This window comes from Drosophila takahashii, chromosome 2L, assembly GCF_030179915.1.
Source record: "Drosophila takahashii strain IR98-3 E-12201 chromosome 2L, DtakHiC1v2, whole genome shotgun sequence".
In the NCBI taxonomy this organism is placed as follows: domain Eukaryota; kingdom Metazoa; phylum Arthropoda; class Insecta; order Diptera; family Drosophilidae; genus Drosophila; species Drosophila takahashii.
Window position 1 is genome coordinate 14833216 of NC_091678.1, and position 15598 is coordinate 14848813.

The following is a 15598-nucleotide window of genomic DNA, read 5'->3' on the forward strand; positions in this document are numbered from 1 at the left end:
TGTATTTACAGTAATATTAATAAGAAGTCCCGTAATTTGTTCGTGAGGTAATTTTCGCTAAAAATGTGGTGCGCAAACTAGCAAACCTATTCAATTTACTTGTGTTTCAGCAGTGCCAGAGCAAAGATGAGTGGAAAATAAAATCAGGCAAATATATGCACGTATACATGAGATGTTTATCAACAGTTTTTGGTACCTCGCGTTATTTTCTTTTGCGCCGTTTGAGAGTGACACCGTTTTTGCTCCAAGTCTACCTTGTAGGGTATCGTGACGAACTTTTTGTAGGGTATTGTGACGAACTTTTTTTATTAAAGAATTTTAATTGTTATCGTTGATTATTTGTAAAAAAAATATAATAGTACCAGATAACATTTACTGCTGCAGTTTTATTGTTGTTTTTAATAGTGAGATCAGTTTAATTTAAATAAACAAAAAAAAATGTTTAATTTAAAAAATTGCACTTTGACCATTTTTTTTTTTTGTAAGTTTCGGTATTACCTTATTACTTCTTTCTTTTCCGTATAGAAAATAACTTTTCCGTAAATTATATATAAAAAAATTTTTTTTTTTTTTGTGAAAAGGATGATTTACACCAAACGCTGTGGGATTTGGCTACGTTGAAATTTGGAATACAAATTTTTCAGAAATATGCTCAGTAAATGAAAGTAACTTTCTGCTTTTACACTTTTAAAAAATATTGATTTTTGGAGAAGTTACATTAAAGAACAAATCGTTCGTCACATTACCCTACAACTTTTGAAAGTGCAAAAAAAGAAGGGTTCACGCCAAACGCTGTGGGATTTGGCTGCATTGGAATTTCGAATCCGAATTTTACAGGGATATGCTCAGTAGATGTAAGCAACTTTCTGCGTTTACACTTTTGAAAAATATTGATTTTTAGAAAAGTTACATTCAAAAAACGAATCGTTCGTCACCTTACCCTACACTCCCCTACCTATTTACTCGATTGCACAGTAGCCCAAGACCATTAGGTTAATACGGTACAAAATGGAATTCAAATTAATTATCATCATCCTAGCTTTTGTAGCCTGCTGCAATATAACCATCGCCTAAAGGTATAAATCTAAAAAACTTATAGTTAGATTAATATCTCGAATCTGATAGCATACTTTTAGAGAAGTGCGATGCTCCTCCTAGCGAGGCAGGGGATCATTTCCCATGTGGATCTTTAAGGGAAACAGATGTCGGCTCATAACATACGGGGGATGTAGGGCCACTGTAAATATGTTTCTTCAAAAGTCTTTATGCGAAGCAGCTTGCTTAAAGTAAACCATATGTTTTTTAACCAGACCCTGACCCCCCTTAAAAATTCTAATTCGAATTAAGAAGGATCAAGATGGTGTTGGACAAGTATAACTTTTGTAAGCAACAAAATAGACGCATACCTCTTTAAATACCATCACAATTTGTTTAGTTACACTTTAATTTGAATATTAGTTTCCCTAATCGAGGCTTGCGGTTTTCAATAAAATCAAAGCCGTCAAAAAAAGAAACACAGTAGCGCAAAACCATCAGGTTAAAACAGTGCAACATGGACTTCAAATTAAATGTCATTTTCCTTGTTATTGTGGTCTTGAGCTCTATAACCTTGGCCTACGGTAAAATCGACAACAATTATAGGTATCTTGTCAACAGAAAAAGTAAGAATCTAATAAATTTTATTTTGAATAATGTAATATAATATCTCGAATCATTAATAGAATACCGTTGCGATGATCCTTATACCAAGTCAGAAAACTGCCCAAAAAACAAGTGGGTCTTCAGAAAAAATGAGTGTATTCCTGGATGTCACATAACTTCTAAAGTGTTTGATACAAAGGAAGCATGCGAAGAAATATGCATAGACTATTTGAATGAGGGGTAAAAACCTAACAGTTTTTAAATTCAAGTATACATAAATACTTGCAATAAATGAATACGTGCTTTGCATAAGAAAGCATCCCCAAAGGGAAAACAATATTTATATTAAGCGATTTCATTGTCTATTTTGGTGTCAAAATTCCAATTCAAATTTAAAGGAATCAAAATTGTGATGAAAAGGATTGCCAATTCTTCTTATAGTAGCAATATTTTATTAATAATGTCTTAAAAAAAATTATACTACCTTATAAATCATAACAATTGGTTTAGTTGGTGGCCCGACTATCTAATAATCGTAACTCAGCTATTATAAAATATGCAATAAATATACTTTATTATAAATAAGGTATAATTTACTAAACCATAACTAATCATTAAAGTTAAAAAACTAATTTCGAGGTTTATATATATATTAATAAACAATTATAATTATATTTGCATATTTTATTTGTTTCCATACATACTGATTAAACTCGTTAAAAGCCTCTTTGAAAAAATCCGAACATTCTACAATAGCAAAAGGATTGGATACACTTTAATTAGAATAACAGTTATTCAGTAGCTGACATTTGAAAGAGGTGGTAAAAAATGAACTCTAAATTGATCGTCATTGCCATGCTTTTCGTGGCCTTTTGGAACTTAACAATTGCCTACAATAAAGGTACGAATTAATTTAGTCCAATATCTCAAGAATAACAATTTACTTTTAGAGAAGTGCGATGCACCGCCTAGCGAATCAGGGTATTGCATGGCTGATCTTCCCAGGTGGGTCTACAAGAATAAAAAATGTCAGCCATTCCCTTACGGTGGATGTGGGGGCACCCCTAATTTATTTTTGTTTAAATATCAATGTGAAGTAGCTTGCGATGTGCCGAAAACAGAAAATCACCCTTATATGGGAAAACCTTGTACAAAATGCGGTTGAAATCAGAGAGTAAACACAAAAGTACCGTAAAAATTATAACATTTTGATTTTAAGGCAATATATCAAGTTCTTAAAAATGGTTTTTTAGTTCGAATTTATATAATATGCAGCAGTTTTTCCTCTACATTTTATTTTAAACATCGTAATCGACCTACAACATTTAGAAAATGGCTTTACGTTAATTGGTTAGTAACACTTTAATTGTATTATCGGTTCTCATTAATTGTAAGTTAGTGCTTACTTAAACCACAATAAGTCTTTTATTCAGTAGCTCCCAGTCAGTGGAATAAAGCTGTACAAAATGAACAACAAATTAATAATATCAGCCATCGCATTCGTGACATTTTTCACGTTTACTCTGGCCTACAACAAAGGTAGAAATCTTAAAACTTTATTTTAGCTTTGAACCTCATGTAGACCTTTAAACTTGTAGACAAGTGTGATGCACCTCCTAGTGAGACTGGGCTTTGCAGGGCCTATTTTCCAAGCTGGACGTTCTCGGAAAAAAAATGCAAGTACTTTATTTATGGGGGATGTGGAGCGACTGCAAACATATTTAGTTCAAGTAAGGAGTGCGAAGCAGCTTGCTTAAATTAAAACAGATTTGTAATCAAAAATTAAATAAATGAAAACTACACATTTATTCTGAATTAATACATTTACTGCATTTATTATTTCAATTTCCAGGCTTTAAGAACTGTAAAACAAACATATTCCTAAAATTTTTTCTAGTCTTAAAAAATCTTTGGCGTGAAATTTGAAATTATTCGAAAATTTTCTTCGCTTATATAAGCGAAGCTAAACAGTTGTATTATTTCGGCAACTCAGTTTCCCACACCTATAGAAAGGTGCATCATGGGTAAAAAAATACTGTGGCTTTCTATAGCGATCGCATTGATGTTTCAGGGATTGGCGAGCGGTCAAAAGGGTTAGAATCATTCGAATATACTTTGAAATTATTTAATATCCTCAAGCTTTCCCCAAGCAAAGTGCGACAAGAAACCTACGCTGACAGGACAGTGCAAGGAATACAAACCTAAGTGGTTCTACTCCAGGAGCCTCAAGGAGTGCATCATGTTCCACTGGGGCGGCTGCAACCGAACGGAGAATCTCTTCGATAGCGGGGACGAGTGCGAGTCCCTGTGCATGGGTTTGGGCGAGGTTAAAAGCACGAACTAAATTTGCTCTGCCAAAGTAATCAAAATCAAAGGAAAGATTGAAAATAACCTACAATGAAATTTCAGTTTGTGTTGATAATTGTTTCGCTTTTCTTTGTGGCTGGCATCTGGGCGTACAATGCGCGTAAGTTGAAATGGGGTTTACTTTCGGGAGTTTTAGGATAATGCCAGACCCCGTTTTCGCAGGCAATTGCGATGATGTGCCCAGTCAAACGGGACCCTGCAAGGCTTCGTTTCAAATGTGGCGCTTCATCAAGAAAAGATTGGAGTGCGAGTCCTTTATCTACGGAGGATGCCAGAGCACGCGAAATATATTCGAACTGGAGTCGGACTGCCAAGAGCAGTGCCTGAGCTAAGGTCAAAATCTAAATAAACACACTTAATGCGGCCGTCTATTGTATTCCCAAAATAAAACTTTTCCAGCTGCCGTAAAGTTTCTGACGCTCGCCGAAAGTATGATTTGTCTGCAAAGTTGAAATAGATTTTTCACAACAATTTTCGTGGATATTTTCGGTGAGCCGGGCGGTGCTATGCAAATGAACTGCAGCCGAGTTTTGATTTATGCTGATGGAAATTGAGTTGCCGAAAACAATATTATATAGTTGGCCTTGCCACCAGAACCGGGGTGTGATAATACGCTTGAAATCTGGCACCCGGCGATTTAGGCTAAAATGCATTTTGTGTATTTTTCACGGACTCGCACACACGGCGTATGCTTAATCAGCTAGTGGGATGACCGTGTCGGATCAACTGGAACCGCCACGCCCCGCTCCGCCCCCGCAATTCAATCAGGCGAGGCTGGCATCCTTCGATACCGCTGTGGCCGGGCTCCACTTAGTATGCAGGTCCCAACACAAATTAAAACCCGACAATACGCAGCGACTACCACAGAAGCTGGGAAACTGTGTTATTGTGTGTTTGCTGGCTGTCGGTTATTAGATTTCCCGACAACAGACAAAGTTCACTTGTCGCTTACATCACATGTGTTAGCAGTGCTGTCGCCATGTTTCCTTTTCCCGCCCCCGCTCCGCTTTTCCCATTTTCATTTCAGCTTTCCCCGGCATTGTGTGCGAATGTGTGTGCAGGGGAATTAAATTCATTAGCAATTTGCACGCCACCAAGCGGGTGAAAAGTGCAACCCAACTGACGGAAAACAACAGATGCAGGAAGATATATCATATATAGGGACAGATTGACAGATTCAGACTGACAGACGCTCGAAACAAACAAAACAAGCATTTCGGAATTGCCCCTTTTCGCAGCTCTTTCAGGGAAAATGTAAGAAAAACCTTAATGATAATTATAATAATTACCTCTGGCTCTGTTATCATTTTATCAACCTTAATTAATGTGCTTGCTATGGGGTTCCAAGAAAAAATCAATTTAACTGTACTACTCTCAAAAGTTCCCATTACAATTAAAAAGACAAAGTTTTTTTCATTTTGCAATGCTGGAAATTGTATTTAAACTGGTAAAGAGGTAGCAACGATGGAAACCTATCGCTTGAAGCTCAGGCTCTGGGCTGGAGAACAGAAGGCCTTGATGTGATCGCAGTCCCGTCTGCCGAGCGCCATATCGGAGTGGTAGTCTATGGGATACACGATGGGCTGGCGGTCGATGCCCCACAAGGTCGGCATAGTAAGGAGCTCGACGTCGGGATCCAACTTTATGCCGCACCTGCCCGCACACGACCTGAACCTCGGTGGCTTGTGAACCCGGTTATAGGGGTCTTTGAAGTGATCCCTGTAGTCCTGGCAGTCCAGGTAGAACGAATCGACTCCTCGCACTGCCGCATAGTCTATCACTTTCAGTCCGGGCTTATCGCAACTGAAGATTGTGAGGCGATGTATCCGACTGCTCTTGGACACATTCCACATGTCCACCTCTGGGATGTGCATCTTGATTCCAGAATTGTTGGATCGTTTCTTTGAAAAATAAAATTTTATAACGAAAAGTGTTTTGGATGTTTATCGTACTGGATCGTGTCGTTGAATAAGTTATTTGCTGGAAAAATTTAAAAATCTAGGGTTCTCACAGAGTCAATGCTTTCCAGATCGGGAAATATTATCATGAAATAAATATTTTTATGGAATAATTCCCATAAAACTCCACATGAATATGGTTTCTATTCCCTATTTCTGCTAACCGGATTGACTTTATTACAAAGTACATGGGCGGAGTGATGTGGAGTGTACACGAGCATGGCAAGAAACTAAACAGAAAGCCATTGATCCATTAACTGGAGGCCTTTTTGCCACAGAAACAGAAACTCAATCAATCAGTGCTCGGTTGCCCAGCCTGTGTTTGTCCACACATAGGCAAAGTGGGAAAAGTAAAACACAAGGAAAGCCAGGAAAATGGGCAATCAGGTCAAAGGAAAATGTCGCCGCCATTAATTAGCTGGGCTGTGTTTACTCAATTGTCTGCCATAAACTGCAGAAGCTCAGTCTGCTTTTCAGAATTAATTAATACTGCTATTAAGCATACGACCTGTTGTCCAGCTGACCATAATTACGAGACATCAATTGCCAGATACCTATTGTTTTACCTTGGCACTGATTGGTTGATCTTCATGATTTAGGTAAAAGAAAAAAGAAACCCTATTTACGAATTTTCTTAGAAGTGGGTATTATGTTTTCTAGCCATCCTAAGCATTTATAAACGAAGAGAAACTTCTCCTTAATTTACTTATGAGTCAGACTTATGACTTGCCACCATCTAAGCAGCTCGCGGGTAATTTATTAATCCAATTATCGCCAGAAGTGACACTTGATAGATTGGTCATGGGGATATATTCACAGTAAGCCATTAAGTCATTGATTGATTTAACCCTAGATCCGCGACAGACATTTTGGCCAGAGAGCCAGTTCAAAGGGCGTCTTAATGGGAGAATACGTTCGAGATCGCAGCCCCAGCTTGTTTCCCGAGCTTATTTCCCCCAACTACGTCGGTGGCAGCTTTATATGTTCAAACATAAATCATGCATGAATGTGGCAGAAAACTGATTCAAGTGGACTGGTGGCGAAGACACTGGCATACAGAACTTTGTGCCAACTCCAACGAACAACAGGCGGTGGCAAATTGCCCAACAAATCAATCAAGTACAGCTGACAGACACTGGAGATGGAAAGTTCGAGGGAAAGTTCGGCTGCTCCACAGGACATGTAAATGAAGGCAGGATGAAAACGAAAGGCTCTGGGCTGCCATTAAAGTGGCTTGTTGAGTGGAACGGGCAGCGCCGATGACCGGACATGATGGCCAATGATGCGGTTCGATTATTTGGGCCTTGATCAAAGTTTAAAGCTGTGAAGATGACGAAGGATGGGTACTTCTCCCCATCAAATATTCAGGCTTAGCTGTGAGCCCTGAATCTTTTTTTGAACCCTGAATACAAAAATGTCCCAAGTACTCTTGATTATTTGGCTGGTCCTTAAACACATTTATTAAGGAGCCAGTATATTCCACTCTTAAATTCTATTTAAATATCAAGTATGCGCCATGTGTGCCGTGGCATGAATTGTAGCTGTTTGAATTTCATATTTAGTAGCAAACATAATAATGTTCTCGTTAATTTTCTAGCTACTTTGCATTTGCCTTGGGCGTCAACATAAACATTAAAACAAATTATTCCGGCTCAAGTGAACTCAACTTCCAATCGACTTCATTATGCCACCTGCTCCCCCAGAATGGAGACCTCAGACTCAGCCACCTGGATCCGCCCCAGCAATCTCAACTTTAATTGCCAGGACTGCTCCTACATTTTTCCTTTCACCTTGCCCCCTGTTGTTTACTCTGCTTTTTGCAATTTCTTTCCCAACTTTTAGTCTGGTACTTCGCGTTGCTCCGCGTTTATTTATTTTTCTGTGAGACTGCGCATATTTTGCCTCCAAATTAATTGTTGACATTTGCATCAAGAAATAAGAAAAAGAAAACATTTGTTCCTGCGGGCCTGTAAACGGGTTAAACAATTCATATTATGCCCTTTTACAGGGTAATTTTATTTTGCATACCAAATAAGATGTACAGGCAATTTAGGTTTTAGAAATAAAAGTATAATTATAATAAATTATATTTTTTTTAACTGGTACGAAAGTCTGACCTTTTATTTTTGTGGATTTAAATAAATAGATTAATATCTTTTGGAAGGGTATTACAGCAGTCGTACTCAAAGCGAGTCTTTTTCGAATTAATTAGAAAAAGTCTGTAAGAAATGTTATTTGTTTTGTTTTTATCCAGTTGGTTAAGTGAGCGTTTGTTCAACTTGATTGGCAGATGGAAAGGATGCGATACAGAATTAATTGTGAACAGATTGAGCAATTTAGCTCATTAAATGCCAGCTTTGAGTCGACTTATATTGAAGTTCATAAAGCCAAAATACAATTTTTTCCTTGAGAAATAACCACTATAAATATTAAAACCTATTTATAGCACTGCAGTCATATTGGAAGTCTTTTGAATCTTTTTTTCGTAATCTAAAATTCTATCAATATGAAAGGTGGTAGTTGAGATCTAGTTAAGATAATGTTAAATGTATAGAGCATGTCATAACAAAATATCTATAACCAATTCTCAATTCATAAAGCATAAAATTATCTAGTCGAATTTGAAATTTACATAATTTGTGCAATATATACGCTTATGAACCGGACTGTTTGCCAACAAACCTTGTATGGTCGGCAAAGCCGCCGCAAATGTCGATATGTAAACATTTTATATGCAAAGTTTTTCACAACTTTCGGAAAACCGTAAGCATAAAAAATGAAGCTGCATAGAACGACTTCCTTCCCGGACATGGACACACAAAAACCAGTCGCCCCTCGGTATCCAAACCCCTTACCCAAACTGCCCTGCCCACCTCATCATTCACCAAATGCATTACACAAATTGTTCGTTTATGGCAGGGTAAAGGCAGAAACTCAAGCGAAAACCGCACATAAAAACTATTACGTAGGTCGGTCTCCAGGTTCCCGGCGAACCCAAATAGTTTGCCTCCGCAGTCCGCTTCCTGTCCAAAGGTGGAACATCTGTCAGCGGCATTCGAGCGCGAGACATGTGGGCGACAAACGGACATTTTGGCAACATTCTGTGGCACAACTGCAGGCTGAAAAGGAAAAGGGTGATTCGTTAATAGCAGCTGATAAGATACCTTACTAAACTTGTGATAAGAAATAAAAAAATAGTTTTTTTATATAACATTTTTTTAAAGATTTTTATGGTAATCCGTTCTGTGCGATTTTTTCTACTGACCGTTTTTAATAGGGACTTTTTTGTACACTCATAGAAATTTTTACCCTAAATCGCCCTAAAAAACTGACTTTTCGCCCGTGGATTTAGAAAATCGCCCATAAATCGTATCCGCTGGCGATTCGCCCGTGTATTTAGAAAAATTTTCTAAAAAATCCCTATGGAAATTTGGTTTAATTTAGGGTAATTTTTCTTGTATTGAGAAATATTTTCCTATTTTTAGGGTGATTTGCCCTAAGTTTAAGGCGTATTTTTCTAAAAGTAAGGGCGAACTTTCTGTTTTTAAAGGCAAATGCCCTAAAAAATTATGTAAATTAAAAAAAATCGTGTTTGAGCATGCTTAACTGAATTTGGGAAGCATGAATTTTAGTCGTGTATATTCTGGGAACTGGGACTGCTTTAATTAAACAACACCGACGGAGGAGACCGTTGCATATTATTGTATTGGTGTGTAGCTTATATGGGAGCTCCGTTAGGAGGGGGGCCCGATCTATACAACACAGCCGTTAGAACTGAAAAATCATGTTTGTAAACGAATTAGGGAAATAAATATGAGGAGAAAAAACAACTTACTTTTTTTGGTCATTGCGAGAATCGAACCCACGACCTCTCGGTTTAGAGTCTAACGTCCTACCGCTGCACCACAGACCCATCGCGCAAGACAACGAACAAACTCTGAGGTCTACGTTATAATTTGACTAAAGGCAACTAAACCGAATATTTTTTTCCTGACGACTGTGACAATTAGTCCCGTTTTCTTGCCAGCAAACACAAAGTATGCTTTTAACTCAGAACTCCCATACGTTTTTAAGGTTTAAAGACTACTTTAATTTAAAATTCGGACGAAAAAATGTCCTTAGTATTATAACGTTTACAAAAAAAAAAAAAACATAAAAATCAAGTTGAATCACACAGGGTTCGAACCCACAACCCCACGACCTTAGTCCTCATATAGCAAAGTTGAAAGCGCAAGTGATTAGACCGCTGGGCTACCGAATTTCACACTTTTGGAGTGATTTTTAAGGCGAATCGCCCTTGTATTTGGACAAATTTTAGAAAAAAAATTAGGGCAATTCGCCGTTGGATTTAGAAAAGGTCAAAACGAAGCAAATCGAAAAAAATCGCCCTAAATATTAGAAAAATAGAAAAATTAACCCTAAAAATATTTTTTTATGGTCACCTGCCTTGAATTTATGGCAAATTTGTCGTGAAAATAGAAAATTTTTTTCAGTTCAAGGGCGAAAATTTTTTTAGGGCGTTTTTCTAAAATGTAGAAAATTATTTTTATGAGTGTATTGGTTATAGATAAATTAGGATACAAAAGTCACCAGGGCTAAAATCTATTTATTAAAATTTATTAAAAAAAGGGATAGGATAAAAAAACTATTTCAAAATCAATAAAAACAAATTAAAAATATAACAAAAATTTTAAATTTTAGTTCCTTGTTAATTTTTAAGTATTTGAAAAAGTAATATACCCTAAAAACCGTGCAACCGTTAGTAGGAAAATCGCATCGAAAACTAGCTGACAAACATGTTCCACTCAAGCGGAGCGACAGGAGCAGAAACACGGACGGGACATGTCTCACTCCCATAAACGGATTGACATTTCAATCTCTGTGGGAATAGGGTTCCATTGGGTGAGACTCGTGCATGGCCCACCTACTTGGGCGTCTTTATCGTCTTATTTCGTGCATATTTCACAAATTGCATCCGTTTGTCGCATTTGGCAGCCATATTGCATAGCTAAACAACTTCCGCACGACTGATTGTGAGTCAATTACAAAATTGCATTTTCCCCCAAGGGGTTAGTGTCCTTTTCCCTAACCCTTCTACCCCTTTCATCTGCACAGCCATTTCCATCATTTTCCTCTGGCAGTCGCGCTTTTTAGTTTTGCTTGTTTGGAGTTTCGTTCATTAGGCCAAAGATGCTGGCAACTTTTTCTGGTTTAAGTGGCTTCCAAAATGGCTGCAAATATGTAGAGCAGCTTGTATCGTTCTTAGTTGCAAAAGTTTGCGGCTATAGAATTGAGTTAAATTTGCATATGCATATAGTGTGTTTGAAACAATAGGGAATACCAAATAAATTTGTACAATATTAAACAAGAGTCTTAAGTCCTGTAAAGTTCTGGAGTTAAAGCTCTGACAAATATTGGTATCAGTAGATAGGTATCATAAAGATATAAAATATTTAACATTTATATTTAAGATTAACCATATAAAACTTTAGTCAAAGCTGTGATACTTATCTTAATGGGGTTCGAATTTAAAGGCTAACTCCCAAAGCTCACCCAACGAACCATGAGTTGGACCCCCTTTTCCTTATAGAACCCATTAGCAGTATCCACTTGGAGTGACCCAAACTAGCCCAGATCTCCACACCAATGGGACGAAATTACTTGACCCTCTGGACGAAGCGAAGATTTGCGGCAGAGGCACGTAGGGCGAATAAATTTTGTATGACATTGCCGGGCATTCGGAATCCTTGACTCCTCGGACTCCTCGGACGGGATTTGGAGGTGGTTGCCATCAAAGTAGCGCAAATTTGTAACGGTAATTTAGCCTGGGCGTCCAACGGATTTCAGTTTTCGGGGAGATGAGACTGCTAAGTAGTCAGGACCATATTTCACGCAACGACTACAAAACAGACATGGCCACGCCCAGTTGGTAAGCAACCATGGCACATCCCCTCGGGGAAAGCACCCACATTCCACATCCCTCATCCCACATTTCTCATTCCTCATCCATCCACCCGGCGGCCGCCCCATCCATTAGATGCCAAATTGAATTAAATGTAAAAATCTTTTGCACGCAATTGAGAAATGGAAAAGTGCAAAATAAATTTATAGACATAAATATGAAAAGAGGGAGAGAGGAATAAATACTTTTCAGGACTTTTTACGACTTCCATAGAAATTAAAATGCCATTTAATGCTGGCAGCAGGAGCATATAAATTAAATGGCCGCATTTCGTTGGCGTTTTATGTTTATTTCTCGGGGTTTTGCAGCGGAGCGATTTGCCGGTAAATTGAATTGGCATAAAGACAAACTGAGAGTGCTGCCCAATCCACCGAGTGTCTCAATTTGTGAGTCCCAACCCACCAATTGGGTCCTGTCTCGTTTTATGGCTGCAGATTTATACTCGATGCGAGTCAAAAACCGTGCGATCTGTTCTATAGTTCGGGGTGCTTTCCGAAGACATTACTTTGTTGCCAATTGTTTATCCCATTTAAATTTGTTATGCCCATTTTATGTCTCTTTGTGGTTTTATGGCCAAACTTTTATTTATGGCTTTCCCTCGCTTGGCTTTTCGGTCACGCCAATTCCATTTGATTTTGTTTGCTTAGTTGGGCGCCAAAGATGAGTAAACATGAGTAATGCGGTTGTATCCCTTATTTAATGCGAATTAATTTCAAAAGTAATTCTACTTGGGGAATAAAAACCAGCAGTTCAATTAGGTTTTAATTGAGTGAAATTTTCTACGGTGCACAGTTGTCATTTAGAGGGACACTTTACCTGTGTAAATTAGATACTGCAGTTGGCACTGAGATTTGGCCAGATAAAGGTGCCCTTCTGTGTTGATTTGCGACATTTAAGAAGATTTATGACCACGCCTCGCCAGCAAATGGCATCACGACTCCGGAGCTGGCTTAAACGGAAGCTGCAACGGCAGGGGGGTTTTCAGCCAGGGGATCTGAGTCTGGCAAATGGCCGAAAGTCATTAAGTTTGCGCTTCGGTGCAAAGCAAATGAGATTTCCTCACTTGCATTTGGGCCAAACAAATTGCTTTGCATTTTGGAAAATTACCATACCTTTGGTTCCCAAATATTATGTAATTTGTATTGGTTTCTTATTTGAAAATAAATTCGAAATAGGGAATTGCAATTATTTTAAAAGTAATTTATATATCTTTCGCAAAGAAAATATTTACCAAATCCTTTTAAGGAATTCTTCCCTCTGTTTACAACTTAAATTTCCAAAGTGCCACTTTTTTTAGGTAACATAAATATTATTTGTTAGCTTAAAGAGCTCAGTTTTATGTATTCAAGTTTTGAAGGGCCACCTAGAAGATGCAACTAGACTCTAAGCTCCTTCTGAGGGCGCCATAAATATAATTACGTTTTCATTTCCGTTTCAACTCGAAAATGGGAATTTGGCCAGAAAGCAACGACTTGGCTTAGATGGAAACACGTGGCGCATGAGGCCACGTAATTTCTCGTTCTCCCAAGAGGAGCCATCTGCTTGCAAATTCAACCAATTTGGTTGTAGAATTACGTCATAAATGTTCTAGTTACAAGGGCAGTTACCTTACAAGGAAAATAAAGCATTTAGAAAAAATATAGATTAAATAAGAAATGGGTAAGAAATCCACTATAATACCATGAAAAAGAACTGATTTAGATTATTGCACTGAAGTTTATTGAGAATATAGTGCGTATCTCAAGGTTGGAAAACAAAGGCAGATGATTACTAAGACTTGAGGGAACACAACTTGAGATATGCAGTATTTCCAGAATACTGATTGAATTCTATTACCAAACATTCTAGTCTGGCATGAGATTGTACCACTAGCGTAACATTTTGATGCCCACGTAGACACCAACGGCCATGCAGCAGCAGAAGAAGCTGCAGCGCAGCTTTTCCGCATCGAGTTTTCCATGACGATCGCAACAGAGCAGGTGAAAGATGTGTCGGAAGAAACCCCCGTAGGATCGAAGTCTTCGTCCACTCCGATTGTTTTCCACCACTACCTCCTCGTCGCTATCGTCGCGCAGCTCCACCCTGCCCATTAGTTCCAGCATCCCATCGTCCAATTGCGCCGGTGCCTCGCTAAGGTAGTTGATTGTCTTCAGTTCGCACTCCTGCATCAGATCCTGTTCCGTCGTCCGCTCCGCCTCGGGAATCCTTTCGTCCCCCGCCTCCGCCCTTCGCTGCCACCACCAGCGGAAACGGGGCTTGGAATCCACAGAGGGTGCTGTCCTGGCCATTGGCACTTGGCTGGCGAACTCGTGGTAGACAGTCGATAGGCTGATGAAACTCTTGTAGTCGCATAGTTCATTATGAGATTCCGCATCCGCCCCGTCGACCAGCCTACGCAGTTCCCGGAAGTCGTAGGGAAAGGGATAGACATAGGCATCCTGGGAGCGGGCCTCCTTCTTCTTTTTACCTTTCATCTGTTGAACCTCATCTTCTGAACTTTCAGACAGCGTGTCCCTTTCAAGGAGTGACTCCTGGTATGACTTGGATGTTTCCTCGTCGGAATCCTCAAGGGATTGTTGATCGTAATCTTCCTGATAATCCTCTGAAACATCAGCATCATTATACTTCCCTTCCTGCTTTGGGCTGGCCGACTCCTCCTCCTCCTCACCTCCTCCTCTAAAACGCCTAATGGTGTTGCTTAATCTTGAGCTAAAATCCATGGCCGCCTCCAAGGAGAAGGGCATGTTGAAGCCCAGGATATTGGTGCCCCGATCACTTTTGCTTTGGTTCATTAACCTGTTTTGCTGTTGCCAAGTGATGTACCGACTTGGCTCGAGGATCGGATCCGGACGGTTTGCACGATTCAGGAAACTCCTAGGTGCGCTGCGCACATTGGAAGTACCAGGAGATGGCCAATAAGTTCGAGGTATAGCATTCTGGTTTGTGATTTGGGGTAGTGCCTGCATTAAACCGTAGTGCTGTTGGGGCGGCGGAACTTGCTGGAAGTTCCCGGAGGTCTGCCGATTGCACTCCAGGGCGAACTGCTGATAGGCTCTTTGCTTGGCCCGCTCCTCGATCATCGCTATATGCAGTTGGCGCTCCGCCACTCGCCGATTTCGAAAGGTTATTGGACCCGGGAAGATCTGGTGGCTCTGACACATAATGGACAGCTGGGCGTCTGTGAGGCGCCGGATATCCTGATAAATGGGGCGATCCACGGTGACAGCATTCTCAAGCATGGCTGGCGATGGTCTAAAGTGGCTTGGCTTCGGGCATAGTTTGGGCAATAAACTCACGGGGAATTTAGGGGGCTTATCCTGCAAAATTCAAATGTTAAAGCCGTTTTTCCAAATATTTTCTAATCGTAAGTACTGTCAAAAAGGTGAAATTGTGAGTTTTGATTGGTAAAATAAAGAGTGTGTTGGCTTATGGCTCAGAAAGTTTGCTGAACTTTTGCCTTTACTGTAAAAAACTCAATTTTGCATATTTCAGAGGCGAACAACAATAAATCATAACTTCCAACGCTATGCAAACAAAGAATATAGTGGAGCTGAGTAAAGAAGAAGTCGTAAAGTCATCGGAATTTGCTTTTGCTTTGTTTGCTCTTTATTTTATTTTATTTTATTTTATTATATTTGTTTGTTTTAATGACCTGCCTGCATTTCCTTGC

The 15598-nt window shown here is 39.2% G+C and overlaps 3 protein-coding genes and 2 long non-coding RNA genes across 6 annotated transcripts; 2 read left to right on the forward strand and 3 right to left on the reverse strand.

Annotated features, from left to right (window-relative positions):
* The first annotated feature begins 1476 nt into the window (after nt 1-1476).
* LOC138913234 (uncharacterized) lies at nt 1477-1980 on the forward strand. Its single transcript, XR_011418884.1, has 2 exons — nt 1477-1661; nt 1722-1980. It is a non-coding gene; the product is annotated as an uncharacterized lncRNA (long non-coding RNA).
* A 1596-nt stretch (nt 1981-3576) lies between these two features.
* LOC108063635 (trypsin inhibitor) lies at nt 3577-4560 on the forward strand. 2 transcript variants are annotated; one of them, XM_017150785.3, is made up of 3 exons: nt 3577-3734; nt 3792-4108; nt 4171-4560. In XM_017150785.3, the coding sequence occupies exons 2-3, from the start codon at nt 4039-4041 to the stop codon at nt 4338-4340; spliced, it is 240 nt and encodes a 79-aa protein (XP_017006274.1). In that variant the 5' UTR covers nt 3577-3734; nt 3792-4038; the 3' UTR covers nt 4341-4560. The 2 variants fall into 2 exon arrangements, with proteins under 2 accessions (XP_017006274.1, XP_070072165.1); XM_070216064.1 differs by lacking the exon at nt 4171-4560 and having other exon boundaries at nt 3792-4063.
* An 863-nt stretch (nt 4561-5423) lies between these two features.
* LOC108063636 (uncharacterized) lies at nt 5424-5989 on the reverse strand. Its single transcript, XM_017150786.3, has one exon. It carries the CDS (start codon nt 5880-5882, stop codon nt 5481-5483), a length of 402 nt encoding a protein of 133 aa, XP_017006275.2. The 5' UTR covers nt 5883-5989; the 3' UTR covers nt 5424-5480.
* A 2870-nt stretch (nt 5990-8859) lies between these two features.
* On the reverse strand, nt 8860-10441 carry LOC138911827 (uncharacterized). Its single transcript, XR_011417464.1, has 2 exons — nt 9802-10441; nt 8860-9085 (listed from the first exon to the last, which is right to left on the reverse strand). It is a non-coding gene; the product is annotated as an uncharacterized lncRNA (long non-coding RNA).
* Nucleotides 10442-13624: 3183 nt separating this feature from the next.
* Nucleotides 13625-15323, reverse strand: LOC108063628 (uncharacterized). The gene has a single exon (XM_017150776.3). It carries the CDS (start codon nt 15165-15167, stop codon nt 13797-13799), a length of 1371 nt encoding a protein of 456 aa, XP_017006265.3. The 5' UTR covers nt 15168-15323; the 3' UTR covers nt 13625-13796.
* Nucleotides 15324-15598: the final 275 nt, after the last annotated feature.

Bases quoted from the DNA above. Each gene is read 5' to 3' on its own strand.
- LOC108063635 (XM_070216064.1), top strand. From the start codon at position 3,662: ATGGGTAAAAAAATACTGTGGCTTTCTATAGCGATCGCATTGATGTTT. The intron at 3,735-3,791 runs GTTAGAATCATT...GCTTTCCCCAAG, and splicing joins ATTGGCGAGCGGTCAAAAGG to CAAAGTGCGACAAGAAACCT.
- LOC108063636 (XM_017150786.3), bottom strand. From the start codon at position 5,882: ATGCACATCCCAGAGGTGGACATGTGGAATGTGTCCAAGAGCAGTCGG.
- LOC108063628 (XM_017150776.3), bottom strand. From the start codon at position 15,167: ATGCTTGAGAATGCTGTCACCGTGGATCGCCCCATTTATCAGGATATC.